General features: G+C 57.1%; 2 protein-coding genes and 1 long non-coding RNA gene across 3 annotated transcripts; all 3 read right to left on the reverse strand.

Moving 5' to 3' along the window:
* Positions 1-239: 239 nt before the first annotated feature.
* On the reverse strand, positions 240-1,408 carry LOC134522584 (centrosome-associated protein CEP250-like). Its single transcript, XM_063350355.1, has 3 exons — positions 1,182-1,408; positions 768-946; positions 240-282 (listed from the first exon to the last, which is right to left on the reverse strand). The coding sequence occupies exons 1-3, from the start codon at positions 1,368-1,370 to the stop codon at positions 240-242; spliced, it is 411 nt and encodes a 136-aa protein (XP_063206425.1). The 5' UTR covers positions 1,371-1,408.
* A 2,112-nt stretch (positions 1,409-3,520) lies between these two features.
* LOC134522658 (uncharacterized) lies at positions 3,521-4,679 on the reverse strand. The gene is made up of 3 exons (XR_010073089.1): positions 4,517-4,679; positions 4,068-4,174; positions 3,521-3,569 (listed from the first exon to the last, which is right to left on the reverse strand). It is a non-coding gene; the product is annotated as an uncharacterized LOC134522658 (long non-coding RNA).
* A 5,220-nt stretch (positions 4,680-9,899) lies between these two features.
* LOC134522585 (centrosome-associated protein CEP250-like) lies at positions 9,900-22,657 on the reverse strand. Its single transcript, XM_063350356.1, has 3 exons — positions 22,431-22,657; positions 22,017-22,195; positions 9,900-9,927 (listed from the first exon to the last, which is right to left on the reverse strand). The coding sequence occupies exons 1-3, from the start codon at positions 22,617-22,619 to the stop codon at positions 9,900-9,902; spliced, it is 396 nt and encodes a 131-aa protein (XP_063206426.1). The 5' UTR covers positions 22,620-22,657.
* Between the last annotated feature and the right edge of the window lie 1,067 nt (positions 22,658-23,724).

The following is a 23,724-nucleotide window of genomic DNA, read 5'->3' on the forward strand; positions in this document are numbered from 1 at the left end:
CACCAAGCCTGTGCCAGCAAGCAAAACTTGGATGGACAACGGAGGACGTATCTTCAAGAAGGAGAACAAGCACACAGTTCCGATTACACCAGCCTCTGGCAGGCCAAAGTAACTATGTCCATTTTAACAGACATCAGTGATGGGCAGGAACCCCTGAAGGCTGGCGAGAATTCAAGAGAGGGTTCCCTGCTGCTGGTGTCACCAGCTCTAGCTCCTGCACCACACTAACACCAGTTAGCTTAGAAACAGAAGGCCCTCCACACTTTCTGCGGGAGCCTCTGGCTTCTCCCAAAGGGCAGCGTCCTGCTCACAACCTCCATAAGCAATAGCCGTCAATTCTGAAGATCCCACCTCAAACTACGTGACAAGGAAAGATCGATGTTCAAATGCACAGAACAAGAATCCAAGACCCGAGAGAAACTTCACGTTCTGGGAAACGTCTGCGTGGTTTAATTATGGCTCCGTTCAGAGCCCACTCGGCTTGCTGTGGACGTCACAGAGGAACACGTAAGGGGGCAGAAACATGAGCCCAACGCTCAGGAGAGCTTTGCCAGCTTCAGCTGTCAGAAAAATAACCTTCAAATCAAGGTAGACTTTTTTTTTTTTGCTTGAAATTCTTCCATTTTCTCTCCATGGAAGCGAAAACATGTGAAAAGCACACAGGATGCAATCAATCCCCGTGGAACCACTGTCACCTTTACCATTACAGACATTAAAGAACGTCCTGCCCAGGGTCTCCTCCCTGCCCTTACCTGGCCTCTGCCAGCTGCTCCGAAAGGCCTTGTCTCTCCCGCTCCAGGGCTGCCAGTCGCACCTCCAGGGCAGCCTTCTCCCGCACCAGCAACTCCTTCTCTGCGCACACCTCGGCCAGCGCGTGCCCTTGGCGAGAGGACTCCTGGCGCAACTGCTCCAGGCCACTGCGAGACGACTCTTGCTGGCGGGAAACCTGGAAGCGGGACAAAAGGCAGTGAGAGTCCTTGCGTGCAGCCCTGGCTTTTGCCCCAGACAAAGGCTCCAGAGCTACACAGTTTGCTGCTTTTGCCACACGGGAGAACAGTAGAGTCGTGGATGCAGTCCTCTCTCTGCAACTTACCAGAAGCCAAAAAGGAGGCCAACACGCACAGCTTCACCCAGCCAAGCAGCCACATGCCCACCCAGAAGCACCAGGTCTTTGGTCTCACCTCAAGGAGTTTCTCTTGGGCTTCTTCCTTCTCCTCTGCCAGGACCCCCAGCTCTACCCGCAGCTCCTCTTGTTGCTCCTCTGCTTTCTTCAGCAGCTGCTCCAGGTGGCCTTTCTCTGCACAGAGCTCGCTCTTTGTTCTTTCACACAAGCTCAGCTTCTCCTGGGCAGAGATCTTTGCTCTCTCCATCTCATCCACTTTACACAACAGAGCCTCATTCTCTTGCTCCAGCTGCAATCACAGAAGCACAGAGGAAACCAAATACAGCAAGACTTACTCTGAAGAAGAGGAGAGCAGCAACTCCACATCCCCTGCGTCTCGCTGACATACTCCCAGGTCAGCGCTCCCAATAAGCACGTGCCCACAAACTACCCCAAGGAGCCTGCGTGGTCTCATCACCATTTCCCAAGAAGAAGGAGGACGCTGCATTTAAACAACAGTAGGAGAATGGAAAGGGAGCAACACGGTGTTCAAAGACGGGTAGACGTGGCGCTCAGGGACATGGGTTAGTGGGGTTTTGGCAGTGTTAGGTTCGTGTTTGGACTCAATGATTTTAAAGGTCCCTTCCAACCTAGACAATTCTACGAGTCTATGATTGTCCCTGTCTTCCCCTGCCAGAAACAGCATCTGTGGCGCTCTTGCTAGACTTCCTATGAAGGTTGGGCTTGGACAGAAAAAGGAACAGTTCCATATTCAGTCAGTCACACTGTCAGAAGGCAAGAGGTCTGAGAAGAAGCAGCAGGTGGAGACAAACACCTGCCAAGACCTTTGGCAACTCTGCTCACCTGCAGCACAAGTTTGTTCAGTTGCACTTTGTCCAACGCAAGAGCTTCATTGATACAGCTCATGTTTGCTGTTGCAACACGTAGATCAGCAAGTTCAGCACTCAGCTCACGCTGAGCCCCCGTCAGCTCTGCCACCGACTGCTCGGCCTGAAGAGACAAAAGAACAACATGACAACAAGGGCAGGGAAATCCCTGCCTTCGAGCAGCAACTCCACATCCCCTGCGTCTCGCTGACATACTCCCAGGTCAGCGCTCCCAATAAGCACGTGCCCACAAACTACCCCAAGGAGCCTGCGTGGTCTCATCACCATTTCCCAAGGAGGAGAACAGCACGTTCCCTGGCCTCTACTGACACCAAAAAAGCATCTGTGCTGGTCTTGCTATCACAAGGTGGCCATACCTTCTCCAGGGCCACTCTAAGCTCATGCTTCTCTTCCTTCAGCACATCCCTCTCAAGGTGCGATTCCTCCAGCGCCTCTCTCGCAACTACCAACTCATGCTGTAACACGCAGTGTTTGTCTTCGAGTGCCACTAAGTCCTTCAGTCTGTGAGAAGGGGAAAGACAAACAAGTTGTCAATGTAAAAACATTCTCCTTTCCAAAACCAGGAGCACATACTGTGTCCCAGATATGGCAGTTGGAATGATTTCCAACGGCTTTGGACCTACACCTAAACGCCACCGGCATTTCCTGACTAGAGCTGCATCGCTCTTTGTCACGGATGAAACGTTCGTCATTGAGAAAGTAAATCAAGCTTCCAGACATCACAGAACGTTTCCAAAACGTTCAGGTACTGGCAACAGCTTCCTGCCTCTTAGTTCTCTCTCTCCTCTTTCATACGTTGGATACAAGCCTTGCACAAGTTCTTCTTGGGCTAAAACAGACTTTGAAAGTCCAGACTACGACTCCCACAATTACTTTTGCCTTCTGCAGTGAATGAATCCAAGGCCCTGCAAGCTGTCTGGGGAGACGGCTATGAATGTCCAATCCAATAACCATGGGATCACAGGAGGGGCCCGGTTAATACGCTGCATGTTGCAAAATGGCCCTTCTTGCCCCAAAGGCCTTCTGCACTCAGTCTCGCAAGGAACTGTCAGCACAGAGGTGCTACAGTGCTTAGGATGGTGCCGGGCAAATTCCTGCCAACTCCTCTAGCACCGCCCCGGGGAGCAAAAGGGCTGTAGCAGAGACAGAGCTCTCTTTAGGCTGCTCTCGCTTGCTCACCAAGAACCAGTTCACAGCAAAAGCACTGGAATACGCCACCTCTTTGCCAGTCTGCTCTTACCCAGAGGAGCTTCTGGCAGTCAGACGGTTTTTGCCGTCCTTTCTGTTGAAGGCAACCGTTTGACTCGGGACAGAAACAAGGCCGTGCAGAACGGGTGTGTTTGCAATGTGAACACAGCCCATCTATGAATGCAAGAGGCAGCCCCAGAAGAGAACGGTGCTAACAGCAAAGTTTAAAACACCTTTACCTCTCCTGAAGCTCCTTCTTCTCCAGCTCCCCCTTGCCTTGGAAGGACATCACGCTGCAGTTTAGACGGGAGCAGTTTGCCATTACAGACCCAGAAAGCCTCGTTTGCTCTGCCTTCAGCTCTGACAAATCTCTGCAGAAGAACAAAGGAAGAGCCAACGTTCACACCACCAGCTCTCTCAGCTGACTCGCTTCTCACGCACGTAATGGCGCAAAGAGGAAAAGCTGCCAGGAAAGATGACATCTCGGCTGGGGACAAATCATTCCCCTGACACTCTGGGGTCAGGACACACCTTGGCGAGCGACTGCTCAGAGGCTCACGACAACAGCCACATAATAAACTTTTCAGGAAGGTGGAGGAAGAATAAGCCTAAAACGGCGTAACGAAAAAGCACAAAGAACACAAGAACCAAGGCACGCTCGACGCATTAAGGAAGGTTCATCATCCAGGAAGATAAATGGCTGACAGTAACCCAGAGTCTGAAGTCGCCTGCTGACACCAGCAGCAGACACTCTCACGGCTACGCTGCTCTTGTTTGTGTAGAAGGCAACTGTGAGAAAGGAACCTCAGAGAGGTGTGAAGGGAAGGTACGTCTTTTCTGCCAGAGATCGGGCCTCAACTTCTACTCACCGGTTCGTGGCAGTCTTCATTTCCAGGAAATGACGGCGGAAGGTGACCATCTGATGCCACAGCCCGAGCAGACGGTCACGGTCACCCCTGAAGTAGTTCTCATAGAGCTACAGATGCAAAGACAAAAAGAAATGCCAGTTCAGCCTCCGCCATCACTGTACGAGCAGTAAAAAACCAAGTGGACCTTGCTATAGCACCCCCTTAAAACTGTCGCGTCTACTATCGACTTGGTCAAATCATTGGTTTATATCAATAAATATATTGCTGCTTCTCTCTTAGGAGTGAAGTCTATCGCTCCATCCGCGACAACCCCTCTCTTCTGCTCGTCAACACCAACACATCCTCAACAGAGCCACAACCTTCTCACAGCAAGTTCTCTGGGCCAGAAACAAAACGCGTTCTCATGCCACGCTGGCACCACCTCTGACATTCCCGCAGCTGAGCCTCACCTCACGTTCCTGGCGCCATTCGCGCTCCTTCGCTTCCAGCTCCTCCCGCGCCCTCATCCAATCCACCGTCAGCTTTCCAACATCTTCTTTGAGGGCTGAATTCACCTCTTTCGCTTTCTCCAGGTGCTCCCGCAGCAGACTGTTCGCTTCGGCCAGATCCTCGCACCTTGCAAAGGGAGGAACAGCCATGAGGTCACTGAACAACCCCTATCCACAAGCGGCATCCCCGGGATTTCCCGGCTCCCCCAACACTGACTTTGTTCTCAAACTGAGAGGCAGGAAAAGCGCTTTCTAGGATGAACTAAGATCTCTCGCTGATGGCCAACTCATGTGCTTCTCCTTGCTTTAAGCCTTCAGTTTCCACCTACAGGTTGGCTTTCCCCTTCCTCTGCAACTCGGACGATGCCCACAGTTGACGGCTGCCTCCCCTTCGTGCTGCCTCATCACCGGACGCATCACCTTTCTCTAGCGTTGCCCCCAGCCCCTCACCTACTGCACCAGGGCAGCGTTTAGGCTGGAAAGGGACCCTTGGAGCTCACCCGCAGGAACGCCCCGCTCCAAACAGAAGCGGTCAGCACACACCACTATTACTGCCCCACAGAACAGGTTGTGCACCTCTCTCCTTTCCAAAGGGCTTGCCCCAACACTTCCCTTGCGGAGACTGCCTACCACGGACAGGTTTTCCCTCCCTGCCGTGAGCATCCAGGATACCGAGTAGGAGGGAACGCTTCTTCCTTGTACCTTTGCTGCTCCTCTTTCACCTCAAGCAGGGCTTTCTCCAGGGCCTCCGTGCCTTCCCACCTGCCTGGGAGGCATCCCTGAAGAAGAAAGCGAATGGTTGGTCCAATTCTTCCACCTGAAGCCCAGGAATGCTCTCCTACGCTCCCGCCCTTTCTTTCCTAGATCTGCTTTAGCCGGCAAGCAGAACGAAAAGCACAGAGCCAGCTCTCTCTGCCCGACGCCAGCATTCTCGCCTTCCAAAACACTGTCTGTCCACCCATTCTATTTCAGAGACAGCCCCAGAACAGGCAGCAAAGCCCTCTCCCGAGACCCAGGACGAAACGCTCCCCGCCAATAAAGCACTCCCGCACACAACTCCAATCCTGCATTTCTGGGACCGCTGGCTGCTCTGAGAGCGGCAACTGGGCAGAACAGGGGCGGGCAAACTCGCAGCGCTTCTTGAAACCCTCCGGGAGCACAATCTTGCTTTCCCCTGCCATGGCTCGGGGAGCTTTTTCGCTCCCGAACGCTCCGGCCGCTCTCTTCAGTTCGCGCCCTGCGCACTCACCGCTCCTGCTTCCAGCTGCTGCTCCAGCTCTCGGCAGCGGGTCCGGTACTGCAGGACCTGGGCGCAGACACGGCATGAAGATGAGCGACTGCAGCCGGGGACGGACCCGGCTCCTCCGGCACCGGCTTTTCTCTCGCTCTCTGCAGCCCGAGCTCAGCCCGCGCCACGGCGCTGCCGCTCCGACACCGAGTCCCTTCGGGACCGGGAAGCTTCGCTTCCCCCGAGCCCGGCCAAGCCCCGGCGAGCGGCTCGGGGGTGACCGCCGACGGGACGGGACGGGACGGGACGGGACGGGACGGCTCCCGGGGCCTCCCTCCCTCCCTCCCCCGAGCTCCGGGCTCGGCGCCGTCCCGCCCGCGGCAGCGCAGGGCAGGGCCCGGGCAGGACCCCGCCGGGGCCGCGCCTTCGCCCCCCGAGGGCTCCGCCGCCGAGTCCCGTCCGCGGACGGCGCGGGCACCCCGGCCCGGCCTCGGGGAGCTCCCCCCGGGCAGGCGCCCCCGCTCCTCACCTTCGCCTGCAGCTTCCGCACCAGCACCGCTTGCCGGTGCCGCGCCTCCTGCGAGCTCTGCAGCCGGCGCTGCAGGGAGGCCGGGCCCGGCGCCGCCATGCCCCCGCTCGCCGGCCGGGCTCCGCCGCCTGACGGGCGCCGCCGGGAGCCGCGGGGCGGGAGGGACGGGCTCGCTCGGGGCCGCTCTGCGGCGGCGCTTTCCTGCGGGCTGCGGGGCTGCCGCGGGGGAAGAGGCCGCTCCGGCCGCGGTTCGCTCCGGCCGGCTCCGCTCGGAGACCGTTACCGGCCCCGGCCGACGCTGGGGGCGGGAGCGGGGGGAAACGGTCCCCGCGAGCCGCGTGTCGGGGGGGCCCCGAGACGGCGGGCGAGAGCCGGGGCCGCGGGGACGGGCCGTCGCCCGGGGAAGGCGGCGGCAGCGCCGGAGCCTCTGCCGGAGGCTGCGGCTTCGGCCCGGGCTGCCGCGGGAGCGGGGGGCCCGGCCCGGGGCGAAACGCCGACGTGCCCGGGGGGAGCTCCCGGACCTTGTCCTCCCCGACGGGCGGCGCGAAGGGCCCGGGCCGCCAGCAGGGAACGGGGAAGCCGGGGCGGGAGGGAAAGCTTCCGAGTTCCAGGGCAAGGGACCCCGGGAATACAGCGCTATTTCGTGGGCTCAGGGGGGAAACACGACAAACGGGGCTCAGTCCCCTTTGCCCCCCGGCCTCGTCTGTCCCGGGAGTAGAGAAAGGCTGCCAAGGGACACCGCAGCGAGAGCACTATCACCACACTCCCGCGACAACGGGAGAAATCCTCGTACCTCCCCATCATTCAGCTCTTGCCTCAGTTTAGCCTTTCAGCTTCAACACCAGAAAGTTACATCCAAGTGATGCAAACCAACAAATTCCCTTTATGCTGACACACAGAATGACGCTGTCTCCCAGAAAAGGTAGTCAGGAGATCACGTTTTGGAAAGGAGAAGTCAGAACAGTATTCCTGTTAGACTGCAACACTTTGCCAGAATCCTCTCTGGTTTGTATCGAAGAACGAGGGTGAGTCAGAACAGGTAGAAAGGGTAGAGGAGAGGGTCACGTAGCCAAGGGCCACTTCCTACAACTTGTAACCGATAAGTCAACTACAATATATTTCTCAGGTCTGCGTGAACACACACAAAGTGCCTGCAGTAAGGGGCAAGGTTAGGCTTCAAGGCTTGAGTCGCCGGAACCTTCCCTGGGGAGAGGCTCTTTCCTCTAACCAGGTCATCCCATTTGTCAGCCTGCTGTGATTTAAAGATACTACCAAAGCCAAGCTTGGCCAGAACAGCTGCTTCCTTTCTAGTCGTCAAAGACCATTAACTTGGGAGCTTTATTCCTGAAATGCATCCATGAGCCCTTGTCATAATGTCAGAGGGACTAGGCAAAGATTTGCGCCGCAAAAGTAGCCAGTATCAAAGCAGTCGGACTGATCTGCACGTTTCATAGACTTGCGTGCCTTAAACGTGTTTAAGGTTCAACCTTAAGGTGTTTCAGTTTTAAACACCTTAAAGGTGTTTAAATGCTCGTCAGCTGTCCCTTGTTCCCATGAAAGCCAAACCAGGCACACAGTGATGGCAGGACGACCAGAGCATCCGCCCAAGACAGGCAGAAGAGCGCCTTACCGTGTCTCTCGGCCCCTGGAGTCACGCGATTGCCACCTTTATCCCACCGCTGCTTAAACAGGTTGTGCTCTACATCCAGCTGCTGCTCTCCTGCTCCCTCCATGGCTTCGATGCTCAAATCTGAAAGCAGTGAGCAAGGGAAGTGGTCTGTAAAGGCACAGTCATTATGGCCTGTGGTGGGCTGAGGAAGCATTCAACCCGTGAAAACACAGAATCTTTCAGCCAGGGGGACAAGAATGTGCCAAAGTGAAAGGCTGTGTATGCCTGGGGCCGAGTGTCACCCAGGGAAGAAAACGCACGTTGCAGCAGCCGAAATGCCCCTTCCAAATACGGGGTTGGGTTTGGTGTACAAGAAGGACTGTTTCCAGCTGCCACAGAAAGCGTTACCCTGAAGGGTAATACACTTAAGGCCAAACAAATCCACAAACCAAGCCCCTCCAAGCCCATAACCATCTTCACAAACACCGCTTCAGGAGCACAGCTTAAAACGGGTTGAAAGCTGCCTCCTACCTCAACCCCCCCACCTTCGGCTGTCTGACTCCTTCGCAGCTGTGGTCAGGGATCCCAAAGCTGCTGTTCTGGAGGCAGAGACCCAGAAGCTCGATTGGTCTCTGAACCTTCTGTTTTTCCAATACACTCATTTCTCCAAAACCCGGGACAGGCTCTGGGCAGAAATCTCCTTGCAGTGATGTCCTGTTGCTCCTCTGCTTTCTTCAGAGGCAGCTCCAGGGGGGCTATTGGTGGTCTTCCTCCCCCTCACTGTCGAAGGGCAGGTGCGCTGCTGGCTCAGACAGTGACCCAAGGCAGGGAAGGTGGCCTCCGAAAGGCCCCAGCCGGCTTCCGCAGCCTGGCGGCAACATCTCTTTTCTCCTGCCGAGCGTTTGAGACATGGACTCTTCTGGCTTCTCAGCCTCTTACACCACCCCGTGGCTCAAACAGGCGGGTGAATCTCACTCCTGTACGGCCCGTCTTCTTCTCGGGTGGTGATCCGTCCACAGCGAGCAGAGGGTGAAAGGAGAGAGGAAGCCGAAGAGGATAAACGATTAATCATACATCGCACAAGCCAATAATCAGAAATTTAAAATCCACATAACAGCGTTAGCCTGATACTCAGTAGCCACTTTCCCCATCCGGTGAGTCCCAACCCCCTCAGCATTGGCACTCCATCCGTCAAAGCAGTCCTTGAGCTGCACACTGTAGAATAGTTCCCCAGCCCGGGCAGCGATTTGCTTTGTCTTAGCGCGAGCTTCTTCCGTCGGGGGAGTGGCCTTGTGAACTGTAACACAGCCTTCTTCTTCAGTATGATACCGCAAACTCCACGGTCTTTTAAGAACAGCAAATCCAAGGCCAACCTGGTTTGTCATGTCCTTCTAGATACCTGTTGCAATTGAGTGTTCATTTTCCCAAAGGCGTACCGGGCCCAGGTACTTAAAATAGGCATTTTACATTTTTGTACATACATTTTTGTTCCTTGTTCTTGATTTTCTCTAATTGACTTTATGGACCAGGCCCACTGCAGTTGTGTCCTGTCTGTAAAGAGGGTCCATTCGTAGGGATTTGGAAGTTGGATGCACCACCCCGAGTCCCACTTGAAATGAGAGTCAAACACAAATTTGTGACTGGCTGTAGTGGGAGCGGGGTGTCTCTGAGGGTGCCAGGGATAATTTAGACATTTCTCAACAGCGGTTCCCGAAGGTTTCCGAAGGGCAAACTTTGGCCTGCTTAGGAGCATGGTTGAGAGTGTCCCTTGGGGGACAGTCCTGAAGGGCAAAGGTGCCCAGGAAGGCTGGTCTTACTTCAAGGAGGAACTCTTAAAAGCTCAGGAGAAGGCCACATCCCCAAGTCCCAGAAAACAAGCAGACAGGGAAGAAGACCAGCCTGGCTAAATAGAGAGCTTAGGCTGGCCATCAGGAGAAAAAAAGAAAGTTTATGATCCTTGAAAAAGGGGGTTGGCTACTTATGAAGAATAGCAAGGTGTAGTGAAGCTGTGCAGGGCGAAAATCAGAAGGGCCAAAGCTCAAGCAGAACTCGTCTTGGCCACCACGGTTAAAGAGAACAAGAGGTTCTTTCAGTATATCAATAGCAAAAGGAAGAGTAGGGAAAATGTAGGCCCACTAACGAATGAGATGGGCGCCCTAGTGGTGGAAGACACAGAGAAGGCAGAGCTACCGAATGCCTTCTTTGCTTCAGCCCTCACTGCTAAAGCCGACCCGCATGAATCCCAGGCCCTGGAGGCAAGGGGGAAGGTCTGGAGAGAGGAAGAGTTTTCCCCAGTAGAGGAAGATCAGGTTAGAGACCACTCGGCCAAACTGGACATCCATAAGTCCATGGGCCCTGACCAGATGCACCCGCGAGTGCCAAGAGAGCTGGCAGATGTTATTGCTCGGCCACTCTCCATCATCTTTGAAAGGTCATGGAGAAGAGGAGAGGTGCCTGAGGACTGGAGGAAGGCCAATATCACTCCAGTCTTCAAAAAGGGCAGGAAGGAGCACCCAGGGAACTACAGACCAGTTAGTCTCACCTCCGGCCCTGGGAAGGTAATGGAGCGACTCGTTATGCATGTCGTATCCACGCACGTTCAGGAGCAGGAAGTGATTGGAAGTGATCAACATGGATTTCCCAAGGGTAAATCATGCTTGACCAATCTCAGAGCCCTCTATGATGTTATAACTGGTTGGCTGGATGAGGGCAGAGCAGCAGATGTCACCTACCTTGGCTTCAGCAAGGCTTTTGACACTGTCTCTCATAACATCCTCCTTAGGAAACTGAGGAAGTGTGGACTAGACGAGGGGACAGTGAGGTGGATTGAGAGCTGGCTGTGTGACAGGACTCAGAGGGTCGTCGTTAATGGAGCAGGGTCGAGCTGGAGGCCTGTAACCAGTGGTGTCCCCCAGGGGTCAATCCTTGGACCAGTATTGTTTAACGTATTCATCAAGGGCCTGGACGAGGGGACAGAGCGTATGCTCAGCAAGATCGCGATGACACCAAAGCGGGTGGGGTGGCTGACACCCCAGAGGGCCGTGCTGCCATCCAGCGTGACCCGGACAGGCTGGAGAGCTGGGCAGAGAAAAAACTAATGAGGTTCAACAAGGACAAGTGTAGGGTCCTGCACCTGGGGAGGAAGAATGTCAGGCACCAGTAGAGGTGAGGGGTGGACCTGCTGGAAAGCAGCTCTGGAGAAAAGGATCTGGGGGTCTTGGTAGACAGTAAATTATCCATGAGCAAGCAATGTACCCTTGTCGCCAAGGCGGCCAACGGAATTCTGGGCTGCATAGGGAAGAGTGTGGCCAGCAGGTCCAGGGAGGTCATTCTCCCCCTCTACTCTGCACTGGTGAGGCCACAACTGGAATACTGTGTCCAGTTCTGGGCTCCCCAGTTCAAGAGAGACAGGGAACGGCTGGAGAGAGTCCAGCGTAGGGCAACAAAGACGATGGAGGCATTGGAGCATCTCCCTTATGAGGAAAGGCTGAGAGAGCTGGGACTCTTTAGCCTGGAGAAGAGAAGGCTGAGGGGAGACCTTATTAATGTTGCCAAGTATCTAAAGGGTGGGTTTAAAGAGGATGGAGACAGACTCTTTTCAGTGGTTCCCAGTAACAGGTGATGGGCACAAGGAGCCTTGGGGCCTCCCTGTAGGGCTGCCTACACTTTCTGCATTCCTTGTGCAGTGGAAAGGGTCCCCGTCTTGACCTCTCCTGTCAGGGGACACTACACCCAGGAATCAGCAGCTCTCTGCCGTTTGGCAGGACTCGGAGCGAACCCACCTTCTGCAGCCTTAAAGCCCTCCCCTGAGCAGCCCGTGGGGGCGAGCAGCCCGTGCAGAGCAGGGTCGGGAGAACTGGACCTGGCGAAGCAAAGCTCCTGCTGCGCTGGTGGATGAGCCTGGGACCCCCGGCTCTGCAGCGCAGTCGGGGCTCTGCCCCTTATCTCAGCCCTTTGCCGGCCAGGGCTGCTGCGGGGGCACCAAAACTCTTCATTCCTGCACCTGTGAGCAAAAAATAAACAAGTCCTTTCCCCAGCCAACGGTGAGAGTGCTCATCCCTCCTCCTCCCCCCTCACCTCCTCCTTTCGCCAGTGGGCAGCAACCCCACTCCCGACACCAACCTGGGGGGGATTCTGCATCTCCGGGGCCTCAGCCCAGAGAGAATTTTCATCCCGAGCCAGCCTGTCCCGTGGAGAAGGGGCAATAAAGAGCAGGTCACAGACAACCTCCCATCGGCATTTTGCTGGCAGAAGAAACAGTTTGCTGCCCCCCGCCCGCCTCAGCCCTGACACATGCCAGCCAGCGGGGCTGGCACCAAGGAGCGCGTCCCACAGCCTCCACCCCACCGCTGAGGGCGAAGCCTTCCCCTCCCAGCCCACGGGGGGCTCGGCAGCAGCTTGGGAAGCCTGACCCACCGGGCACTCAGCCCCCGCCTTGCCCTGGCACCTTTCCTCCGAGCTAAGGCACCGGGGCTTTCCCTTCATCGCTCCCTGCAGTTCCTCGCAACTCCTTTGCGCTCCCCACAACTCACTGCCGGGCACAAAAAGATGCCCCCAGTCATCCCCGCAAACATTTCATTGCTGACTTCCCACTTGCCCCCCACCTTGCCCCTTCTGCTCCATTGCTCTTTAAGCAGACCTTTCCCCAAACCCGCCCAACAGCACCCTCCTTACCCAGCTCATCTGGGATTGTTACAGCTCTGCTGAAGTTAATGCCCTCCCAACACCATCATCTTGGGGCACTCGCTACAAACTCACCAACACCAGGGGGGAGCTCAACTCAAGCCACAAGGAGGAAAGCTCTCGCAGGAAGGGTCTCAGCATGCGGGGGGGAGGGAGAAGGACGGCTTTGGGCAGCAGGATCCGAGTGGAGACCGGGTGCAGGCTGCTCCCTGCAGCGCCTGACCCTGGGACAGCCCGGACACCTGCGAGTCCCTGGCTGAAGCCCCTGTGTCCAGGGGAGCCTTGACAGCCGGGGGGGCACGGACAGCTCGGCTCCGCCAGCCGACACCCCCCGGACACACACAGCCCCGACCCAGCCACACGGAGAGAGGGGACCCCGCATCGCCCCCCGACTCCGCACCCCAGGCAGCGGCCCCTCCGCAGCCCGGCCCCCGCAGCCCGACCCCCGCCCGGGCAGCCTCCCCCAGGGACAGGAGCAGCACGGCGGGGCGCCGCCGCCCGCAACCCCCATGGCCGGCAGCGCTCCCCGACCGCCTCCGCGGGGAGGGCACCACGCCCCGGCCGCCGCTAATGAGGCGCTAATGAGGCGCGGGTAATGAGGGGGCGGGCGGGGCCGCGGCTCCCGAGCGGCCGGGGGCAGCCCCGTGCCCGCAGCCCCGGCCCCCCGCGGCTCCCCGCATCCCGCACCCCCGGCCCGCACGGCATCGCCCCCCCTCGCCACTCTGCCGGCACCCACGGCTCCCCGCACCCCGACACCCTGCGCCCACCGCACCCCTGCACCAGCTCCCTCTCCCCAAAGCCCCCCGCAGCCTGCGCTGCCCCCTCCACGGCTCGCCCCGAGTGGGGACCAGGGCCCGGGGCCGCTGCCGGCAGCAGGAATGCCGGAGGGCAAGGAGGGCTTTGCTCCGGGCTTCGGCTCTGGGCACGGCCCCGGGTAAAGCACGGCAGGACCAGAAGCAAAGACCCGAGCGTGGGGAGGTTCACACCATTAAACATCAGCCCCTGCAGCTCCAAAACCTTCTCCCCTCATCCTTGTACCAGCCATTCCCAAGGATGTCATGGCCCTCGGCTGATCAGTTTGCATTTTGCAGCTCTACGGCCCCATCCTGGCTTGTGCCCCGTCCCTCCCTTTCCTTTCCCTCCAGCAGCAAGGGCAGCAGCAGGTTTCCTGCCTGCTTTGATGGCATCATGGCAGGGGTCGGTCATGGCAGAGACCGTGCTTGGCTGGGGACCCCTTTGCTGTTGGGGACCCCACTCCCCAGCAGCCCATGAACCCCGCTGGTGCCCAGGGACGTCCCTTTCATCAGCCGCATCCCATCTGTGCACAGGGACCCCCGGGGTGGCCGTGCCACCACCCCCAGCCGCCTCCAGCGCCGCCATCCCCGAGACACTGGAACCACAACTCTGCAAAGGCCGCGGCTCCCAAGAAATGCACACAGAGCTTGGGTGTGAAAAACAGGAACACAACTCTTTATTAACAACAACACAACTACCTACAACTCTTAACAACCAGTAACAACTCTTACAACTCTTAACAACTCTGAACAACTAACAAAAATATTAACAACTAACAAAACTATTAACAAACACCAAAACTATTAACAAGCTGTAGACAACTATTTACAACTCTTCCTCTTCCTTGGTCTGCTCTTGGTCTGGCCTCCGCACGCCTGCTGCCCCTGGAAGAAAAGCCAGCGGCACGGCCGTTTGGCTAACGAGCAGCGCCTCACCCAGCAGAGCTGGGGCTTCCCGAGCCGGCTCAGCGGCAGCAGCTGCTTCGGGTCGGGCTTCGCCCCGACGGGCGTTCCATGGCCACAGCCCTGGGACACGCTGGGGACAGGGGGACTCTGCCACCAGCGCTGAGCCCCGCCTGGGCTTGGGCTTACACTTGCCTGTCCCGGCCCTAAGGAATCGCTCCCGGCCCAAAGCGGAGGGGGGCTCAGGGCAGCGCGATGGGGGCCGTTGTGCTGCCAGCACGAGGGCAGCGGGCGCCGTGTCCCTGTAGCGGGGACCACCCAGCCCAGCCCCAGCCCCAGCCCCATCCCGGTGGCAGGAGACCCTCCCTCCCTGCGGGCAGCGCATGGCGAGCACGTGCCTGTCCTCCTGATGGCGGGTCCACATCCATCGCCTCCTCCTCCTCCACATCCACCTCCATCTCCTCCTCCTCAGCCACATCCACCTCCATCGCCATCTCTTCCTCCGTCCCCACACTCCTGGCAGCCGCCTCTGCAGCCTCCAGCGCAGTCTGGCACATCCTAAGCCGAAAGGCAAGCAGAAAAGGGCATTGGTCCTGCCCTGGCCAGCCCAGTGGACCTGTGGGACGGGGGTCTCCGCACCCCTGCCCCTCTTGCTGCCCGGGGAGAGCCGTGGGGCCATGGGGCTCCAGCAGGAACTGGCTGGACCTGAGTGGCTCCTTGGCCACCAGCACCCACCAACACTGATGCCCCAGCGCCTGCAGCTGGAGGCTCCTCTTCTTCCTCTCCTTCAGCAGCTTGGAGTGTGGCACGGTCCTGTGGATCTGGCGGAGCAGAGAGGGCAGGGGTGAGCAGCCCTGCTCCCTGCCCCACGGGGCTCTGGGCACAGTCCCCGGCGCCCCCCGCTTAGACCCCGTCCCTGCGCCTGCCCTGGCGCCCAGAAGCTCCTTACTCGGTGCAGGCGGCCTTTGGGCTCGGCGCTGCTCCGCTGGCAGGGCTCAGCTCCCACGGCTCCAGCCTGGAAAGGGGCAGCGCAGGCACCGGCTCAGGCTCCGGCCAGCACCCGCCTGCTCCCGCCGAGCATCCCTGCGGCACCAGCCCGGGGCAGCCTGGGCTGTGTGTGGGGACGTGTCCCCCCCGCGCAGGGATGCTGCACCCCAGCAGGGCATGAGCCGCCCAGAAGGGCTTCTGCCAGCCCCTGGCCTTGCAGGGGTGGGGGGAGAGGGCGAGACAAGGTCTCGGCCCCCCAGCCACTGCGGGCTGCCCACCTCCAGGGAACAGGGATGTACCTCTGCCAGCACACATGGATTCTTCTTCATCGCCTTCATTATCACAACGCTCAGGGAAAGAAGTTGGGATCAGGCGGGATGGGAAGGGAAGGGCTGGGTGGAGGGTAGGAGCTGTGAGGAGCAGGAGAGCAGGGCTGTGTGGGGAGCAGGAGAGAAGGGCTGTCGGGCACAGGGCAGAGGGGATGCGTTGTGCCCGTCGCCAGGGACTGGCAGTTACAGATGGAACACGGGCCATGGCAACGGGAGCGCAGTGGGGATGGGGACGAGCCCCCTTAAAGAGGGGGGCAGCTGAATACATACCTACCCCCCAAAGTTAAGAATCCCAACACATTACACTTCAGTCCTGTCTTCAGCGGCTCTTCCTGACCATCCCCTCATGCCTGACCATCCCCTCATGCCAAGCTGCTCCTCAGTTTAGTCTCAGAAGCGTGCCGGAGAAGACGTGCCCAACAGCATCCAGCCTACGCTGCTGCGGGCTACGCTGGCCGAAGAGCAGGAGCTTAAAGAGGAGGCTGAGACCGTGGTCGGGGAAGTGCTGGATGGGGGAAGGCGCTGGATCAGCCCCTCCACGTCTTCAGGAGGGCTCCCCATGGGGTCGGCGGGAGGTTGTTTGCCAGTGCCAGAGAGGCAGAGCCTTTGGACACTTCTCCTGCGGAGCGATGGGAGGAATTTGGACTGGAGGCTCGAGAGATTGTGGCGAGCGTGTTGGGGAGCTTTGGGCAGCGTTTGGTCCTGAGGAGGTGTGCGGCTCCTGGGGCACAGAGCCCCCGCGCAGCTCCACCAGGCGGACAAGAAAACCTTTGCTCCCAGGGGGTGCCTTGTGCCTTCCTTCCTTCAGGCCAGGCCATACTGTGTCTGTCTGGGCATCTTCCCTGCAATGATTTCCCTCCTCTTCCTCCCTCCCACAGCCTGGGTCAGGCGAAGACCCAGCTTTTGTCTCCTTTGGGAAGCTTTGTGGCCGGGCTATCGGAGGGGCTGCTCCAGCTCTGCTGAGCCGGGGTTCTGGCGGTCCTTGTGTCGAGATCCTTTCTCCAGGGCTCTTTCTCCTCAGAGCAAGCAGCCCTGCACAAAACCCTTGTTCCCGCCGCTCTGGGGACGGACGCTGGCGTCTCCCCCTGGGGACCGCTCTGCCACCTGTCCTTTGGGTCTCCTCGCTGCGCAGCGGGGAGGCAGGTCTATTGTGGAGGCCCAGAACGGTGCAGCGGAGCAGGTTCGAGCAGCCGGTGCCAGGGCTCACCCAAAGGGAGCTGCAAGCAGGGAATGGGAAAAACCAGGGCCGGAGGAGATGGCCCTAAATCAGGGTTCTTCACCCGCTGGGCAAAAACCAATCAACACACTGAGTCGAGATATTTGGCTTTATTTCAGTTCTGCAGAATCGGGTGCCGGGCGTTTAACAACAGCCAGCACACCACGCGTTTCCGACAGTCCCAGGTTCACAGTGATGAGATACAGCCCATGAGTGAGCTACAGTTCCCTTACCAGCCCTCATCAGACACATGCATTCAAGTCCAAGTTTGGGAGATCCCCCTAATTAGGCCAATTAAGGATTAATTTCAGGAGTTCAGCTCAAGCTCCATCAAAGTTCTACTACAATTCTATACAAAGCGCTCCTGGAACTTTTTAACCATATTCTTTTGACGTCCCTACTCTAACATTTTTCTAACCCATGAACGTACCAAGCACTCTCCTTTTCCTTCAAGAAACAGTACAAAATGGCTTTTATTACAAAAAGGTATAAACCCCACTCCCCCTTTCCTTCAGAAACAGTACAAAATGGCTTTTATTACAAAAACAGAAAAACCCCTCTCCCTTTTCCCTTCAGAAATAGTACAAAACGGCTTTTAGTACAAAACCATAAACCCCCACTATCACTAGCACATGCTGCAAAATCTAAACAGAACAAATGCACCCCCCCTGCCCGCAGGAAAACAAACACAGTCCAGGGAAGGGCCCAAGACGGGAACCCCGCGATGCTGCAGCTGCTCCGCGGCAGGACAAGGTTCAGCGCAGCTCCCGAGTCTCTGCCACCGGAGCAGCAGCTTTGGCCTTCAAGGTCTTCAAGTTCCTGGCCGGTCTTTGCACAGCACTCAATCCAGTCCCGCTTCTATTTTCCGTCTTGCGCCAGCTGCGTCTGCGGAAGGGACACCTGAAAGAGGCCAAAGGCCGAGCTCAGACAAGCCCACGCTGGTAGGACCAGCCCTAGCTCCACGGTACCGGCTCTCGGGGAAGACGCACCCTCTAACGCCAGCCCCGACAAACACTTGCTCTTCGGGGAATGGAAGTCACAGGCTCCCAGAGTCACCCTGGCCTCACCTCACACTATCAACACGTTGACTTTCTCTCTGGCTCACCATTCACACGTACAACCCCGAGACATCCCATGGATATGAGAGAGAGAGGTTCCTACAGGATTAAGTCACCCAACTCCCCTTTCCAAGGGAGAGACTGGGGCTGCTGCCACCTTACTGCCACAGGCTTTTTCCTCAGCAGGAGAGTTACTGGTGACACAAGGCACTGAGGAACTCTTCTGCTCTCATCTGCCTTGAAAACGTGACAGCTAGCGCGTGAAAAGGGAAAATGGGAAAGCTCAACAAGACGAGCAAGACTCAAGGGGGACGTCCTTAGACTATTCTCTATTTCCCATCCATTCCGTTTTCTGAGTTTCCTCCAATCCCTCTCCCACCCTGCCTGACCCACAGGCACCACAGAGACCAGACCTCGGGGAACGATGCTGTCTGGCCATGGCCAAGGGACGCGTCTGACTGGGTATTCCCACCGCCTGCCGGCCTCCCTTCCTGATGGCCAAACAAAACTCGGGCCACAGCATCGTGCAGAGCTGTGCCCATCAGCACAGCCACAGCGGCTCTGGATGAGAGCTTTCCTGCTCCTCACCCGCTCTATACTGGGGGGCTGCTGCCATCGTTCCTCCATCTGGCCAGAGCCTCCTCCCACCAAGTAAGATCCTGGTCTCACCTGCTGAGACGCCGGCATCTTGTGCTGGTCAGACTCGGAGAGAGAAGATCCGCCTGCATCTGGCAGTGCCCGACCTCTGCAATATCTTCTTAGCCTCCTCCGTTCACGTTCCACCTGCACGTTGGATAGGAGAAAGGGTCACAGAAACCTGCCACCACACAAGGAGCAAAAGGACCTCTGGACATCCTGGCAAGGAGATGGCTGCTCCGAGACTGTGAATTGCACCACAGAACGCTGGGGCCAAAAAGCACTCCAAGCAGCCCACGGAAGAGAGCGAGCAGGAGGAAAGAGTTCCTGACACAAGAGTGTCCAGTGGGTGCGGATGGGGACACTGGGGCAAGAAGGCTGGTACCGCAGTGAACGTGCATTTGCGAAGGCAACGGGGTGCCAGAAGAGAGAGAAAAGACAAAAGCGTGTGGCCACGGGGGACAGTGGGAGAGGGAAGGAAACAAGCCGAGGACTCCACAGTGCTGCCTCTGGAAATGCGGTGCCTTCCAGAGGACCGTGATGCTGCGCAGAGGCAGCGAAAGCCTGGTCTACCTCCTCCAGAGTCCTCCTGAGCTCAGCACTGTATTGCTTCAGCTCCGTCTTCTCCCGGTCCAGCCTTGCAACTGCTCGCTGCAGACGTTCCAGCCGCTGCGACAGGAGTCTCTTCTCCGAGAGCCAGGACAGCCGCTGCCCTTCTGCAATCGCCTGCTGGGCATTCAGAGAGCAGATGATGGGAGTGGTGCCACAGAAAGGAGAGAAGGGCCAGAGTCAACACATCGCGGAGAGTGACCATGGAGGAGAGGACAGTGCTACGTCCCTTCTCCTCCTCCTCCCGGCCCACAGCCCAAAACAACACTCTGCCTTCCCAGGGGCCCTCCTCCACATCACCTCGGAGAAATCCCTGCGCCAAAAGAACACCCTGAAAGCGCAATGAAGCCTTCAACCTCACCAGCCAACGGTACCATTTCCATTCTCTCTAATACCCTGGGAAAGCTGGACCTCAGGAGGCTCCATCTCTGAAAGCCTCCTCTAAGCACCATCAGTGTCGCTGCTGTTCAGCCATCCTTACAACATTCTACTACGTTTAGTACATTCGCTTGGTCAACTGTGCCCTTTCCAGGCCAAATCCCAACCGCCACACATTGCTTCATCTTGCCTAGATAGGAGAGAACCAACCACCCACGCACAGCTCTTGGACTCGCATTCATTTTAACGGCAAGCTGCGTAGTTCTTTCATTAGTTCTGGGCTTGACGGAAAGCGTTTGAGCAGCTGAATGGTGAATTACTAGCAAACATTTTCTTCTCGGCCCAAGCACAAACACAAACAAGAAGTCTCAGCCAAGCTCCTCAGAACAGCGTAGGCTCACAGCCTCCATTGTCACAGCTCGGCTCCCTTTTCATCAAGGAAAAGGTGCAGACGGACTGCAGGGTCAGAAAGGGACCAGACCCTCGTGCCCTCCTCACAAGACAGGCCGCGAACGCCAGTACCAGCAACAAGGGGCTTGTTCCGTCTGCTCCAACACCTCTGTCAGCCGCCAAAGGACAGAAAGGAAGGAACAAAGTTCCCCCGCCTGCAGCTGGCAGCAGCGTTAGGAGTCTACTCCATGGCGGGCGGGAGGCTGGGAAGATCCCAGCCCTTTGCTGCCGTGCTTTGGCTGGGGACCACCCAACCTTCTGTTGAACTCCTCTTACGCCCACACGCAACCCGTGCCTGCATTTACTGTCCCACCAGAGTCCTGGGGGTCTCCACGCTCCTTCCAGGACGAGCCACTGGCTCTGCTGCCTGGCCCGGCACCGTGTCGCCCGGGACAGACCATTGCTGCCATTTCCCACGCTCAGGCTGTTCTTCTCCTCAAGCCAGCCCACAAAGCTGGCTTGAAGCATTCAGAAGCATAGTGTTTCCTACCACGTCTTGCAGCAGCTTGTTTATCTCCCCTTGGTGGTCGGCCTCCCGAACTTTGAGGGTGTCGGTATGCTGCTGTTCTTTCTGCAGGAGCTCTTGCGCCATGTTTTGCCGTTCCCGCTTCAGGAGAGACCTCTCCGCTTCCAGCTCCCACTGAAGGCACTTCACTTCCCCTGCAAACACGACAAATGGCAAGAGTCAGAGTCTGCACAAACAGCGGCTCTGACTTTACTGACCTTACGCCCTTTGAGTTTCCGTGGAGGAGGGGTCTGTCTCCAGCTCCTTCACTCCTCAGAAGCACTGCGGACAGAGAGCTGCTTTCATACCACCTTCCCCAGGCACGGGGTCACCAGAAACGGGAGGCTCTCACCTTGGATCACCTCCTTGGCCTGCGCCACCGCGTGGAGCTGGGTTTCGAGATGACTCCTGCTGATCTCCAGCTCAGACAAGTGCTGCTGAGCCTCCAACAGGCTGCATTCCAGGGTCTCCTTCCCTGACCTGCAAATCGTGAATACAGAGAGAAAGGAGCTGCTTGCTCCTGACACCCACGGGGAGTTGTTCCAGGAAGAAGCGGTGCAAGATCCCTACCCCTGCCTACGGAAAAAGGCTCGCGTGGAAACTCCTACACAGAGAGCCTATTGCTGCCCTTCCAAATAGCAATGCGGGCCCCTGCCAGGGGATGGCCAGGCTTCCCTTGTCACCTGGCAGCACACAGAAAGCCCAGCCGAATTGGACTGCAATAGCCAAATCTTCACTTGCTGGGGTCTGATCCACGACACACGGGTAGCTGCGCCCACCAAGCCTGTGCCAGCAAGCAAAACTTGGATGGACAACGGAGGACGTATCTTCAAGAAGGAGAACAAGCACACAGTTCCGATTACACCAGTCTCTGGCAGGCCAAAGTAACTATGTCCATTTTAACAGACATCAGTGATGGGCAGAAACCCCTGAAGGCTGGCGAGAATTCAAGAGAGGGTTCCCTGCTGCTGGTGTCACCAGCTCTAGCTCCTGCACCACACTAACACCAGTTAGCTTAGAAACAGAAGGCCCTCCACATTTTCTGCAGGAGCCTCTGGCTTCTCCCGAAGGGCAGCGTCCTGCTCACAACCTCCATAAGCAATAGCCGTCAATTCTGAAGATCCCACCTCAAACTACGTGACAAGGAAAGATCGATGTCCAAATGCACAGAACAAGAATCCAAGACCAGAGAGAAACTTCACGTTCTGGGAAACGTCTGCGTGGTTTAATTATGGCTCCGTTCAGAGCCCACTCGGCTTGCTGTGGACGTCACAGAGGAACACGTAAGGGGGCAGAAACATGAGCCCAACGCTCAGGAGAGCTTTGCCAGCTTTAGCTGTCAGAAAAATAACCTTCAAATCAAGGTTGACTTTTTTTTTTTGCTTGAATTGGAATTCTTCCATTTTCTGTCCATGGAAGCGAAAACATGTGAAAAGCACACAGGATGCAATCAATCCCCGTGGAACCACTGTCACCTTGACCATTACAGACATTAAAGAACGTCCTGCCCAGGGTCTCCTCCCTGCCCTTACCTGGCCTCTGCCAGCTGCTCCGAAAGGCCTTGTCTCTCCCGCTCCAGGGCTGCCAGTCGCACCTCCAGGGCAGCCTTCTCCCGCACCAGCAACTCCTTCTCTGCGCACACCTCGGCCAGCGCGTGCCCTTGGCGAGAGGACTCCTGGCGCAACTGCTCCAGGCCACTGCGAGACGACTCTTGCTGGCGGGAAACCTGGAAGCGGGACAAAATGCAGTGAGAGTCCTTGCGTGCAGCCCTGGCTTTTGCCCCAGACAAAGGCTCCAGAGCTACACAGTTTGCTGCTTTTGCCACACGGGAGAACAGTAGAGTCGTGGATGCAGTCCTCTCTCTGCAACTTACCAGAAGCCAAAAAGGAGGCCAACACGCACAGCTTCACCCAGCCAAGCAGCCACATGCCCACCCAGAAGCACCAGGTCTTTGGTCTCACCTCAAGGAGTTTCTCTTGGGCTTCTTCCTTCTCCTCTGCCAGGACCCCCAGCTCTACCCGCAGCTCCTCTTGTTGCTCCTCTGCTTTCTTCAGCAGCTGCTCCAGGTGGCCTTTCTCTGCACAGAGCTCGCTCTTTGTTCTTTCACACAAGCTCAGCTTCTCCTGGGCAGAGATCTTTGCTCTCTCCATCTCATCCACTTTACACAACAGAGCCTCATTCTCTTGCTCCAGCTGCAATCACAGAAGCACAGAGGAAATCAAATACAGCAAGACTTACTCTGAAGAAGAGGAGAGCAGCAACTCCACATCCCCTGCGTCTCGCTGACATACTCCCAGGTCAGCGCTCCCAATAAGCACGTGCCCACAAACTACCCCAAGGAGCCTGCGTGGTCTCATCACCATTTCCCAAGGAGGAGAACAGCACGTTCCCTGGCCTCTACTGACACCAAAAAAGCATCTGTGCTGGTCTTGCTATCACAAGGTGGCCATACCTTCTCCAGGGCCACTCTAAGCTCATGCTTCTCTTCCTTCAGCACATCCCTCTCAAGGTGCGATTCCTCCAGCGCCTCTCTCGCAACTACCAACTCATGCTGTAACACGCAGTGTTTGTCTTCGAGTGCCACTAAGTCCTTCAGTCTGTGAGAAGGGGAAAGACAAACAAGTTGTCAATGTAAAAACATTCTCCTTTCCAAAACCAGGAGCACATACTGTGTCCCAGATATGGCAGTTGGAATGATTTCCAACGGCTTTGGACCTACACCTAAACACCACCGGCATTTCCTGACTAGAGCTGCATCGCTCTTTGTCATGGATGAAACGTTCCTCATTGAGAAAGTAAATCAAGCTTCCAGACATCACAGAACGTTTCCAAAACGTTCAGGTACTGGCAACAGCTTCCTGCCTCTTAGTTCTCTCTCTCCTCTTTCATACGTTGGATACAAGCCTTGCACAAGTTCTTCTTGGGCTAAAACAGACTTTGAAAGTCCAGACTACGACTCCCACAATTACTTTTGCCTTCTGCAGTGAATGAATCCCAGGCCCTGCAAGCTGTCTGGGGAGACGGCTATGAATGTCCAATCCAATAACCATGGGATCACAGGAGGGGCCCGGTTAATACGCTGCATGTTGCAAAATGGCCCTTCTTGCCCCAAAGGCCTTCTGCACTCAGTCTCGCAAGGAACTGTCAGCACAGAGGTGCTACAGTGCTTAGGATGGTGCTGGGCAAATTCCTGCCGACTCCTCTAGCACCGCCCCGGGGAGCAAAAGGGCTGTAGCAGAGACAGAGCTCTCTTTA

This window comes from Chroicocephalus ridibundus, chromosome 12 (assembly GCF_963924245.1).
Source record: "Chroicocephalus ridibundus chromosome 12, bChrRid1.1, whole genome shotgun sequence".
In the NCBI taxonomy this organism is placed as follows: Eukaryota; Metazoa; Chordata; class Aves; order Charadriiformes; family Laridae; genus Chroicocephalus; species Chroicocephalus ridibundus.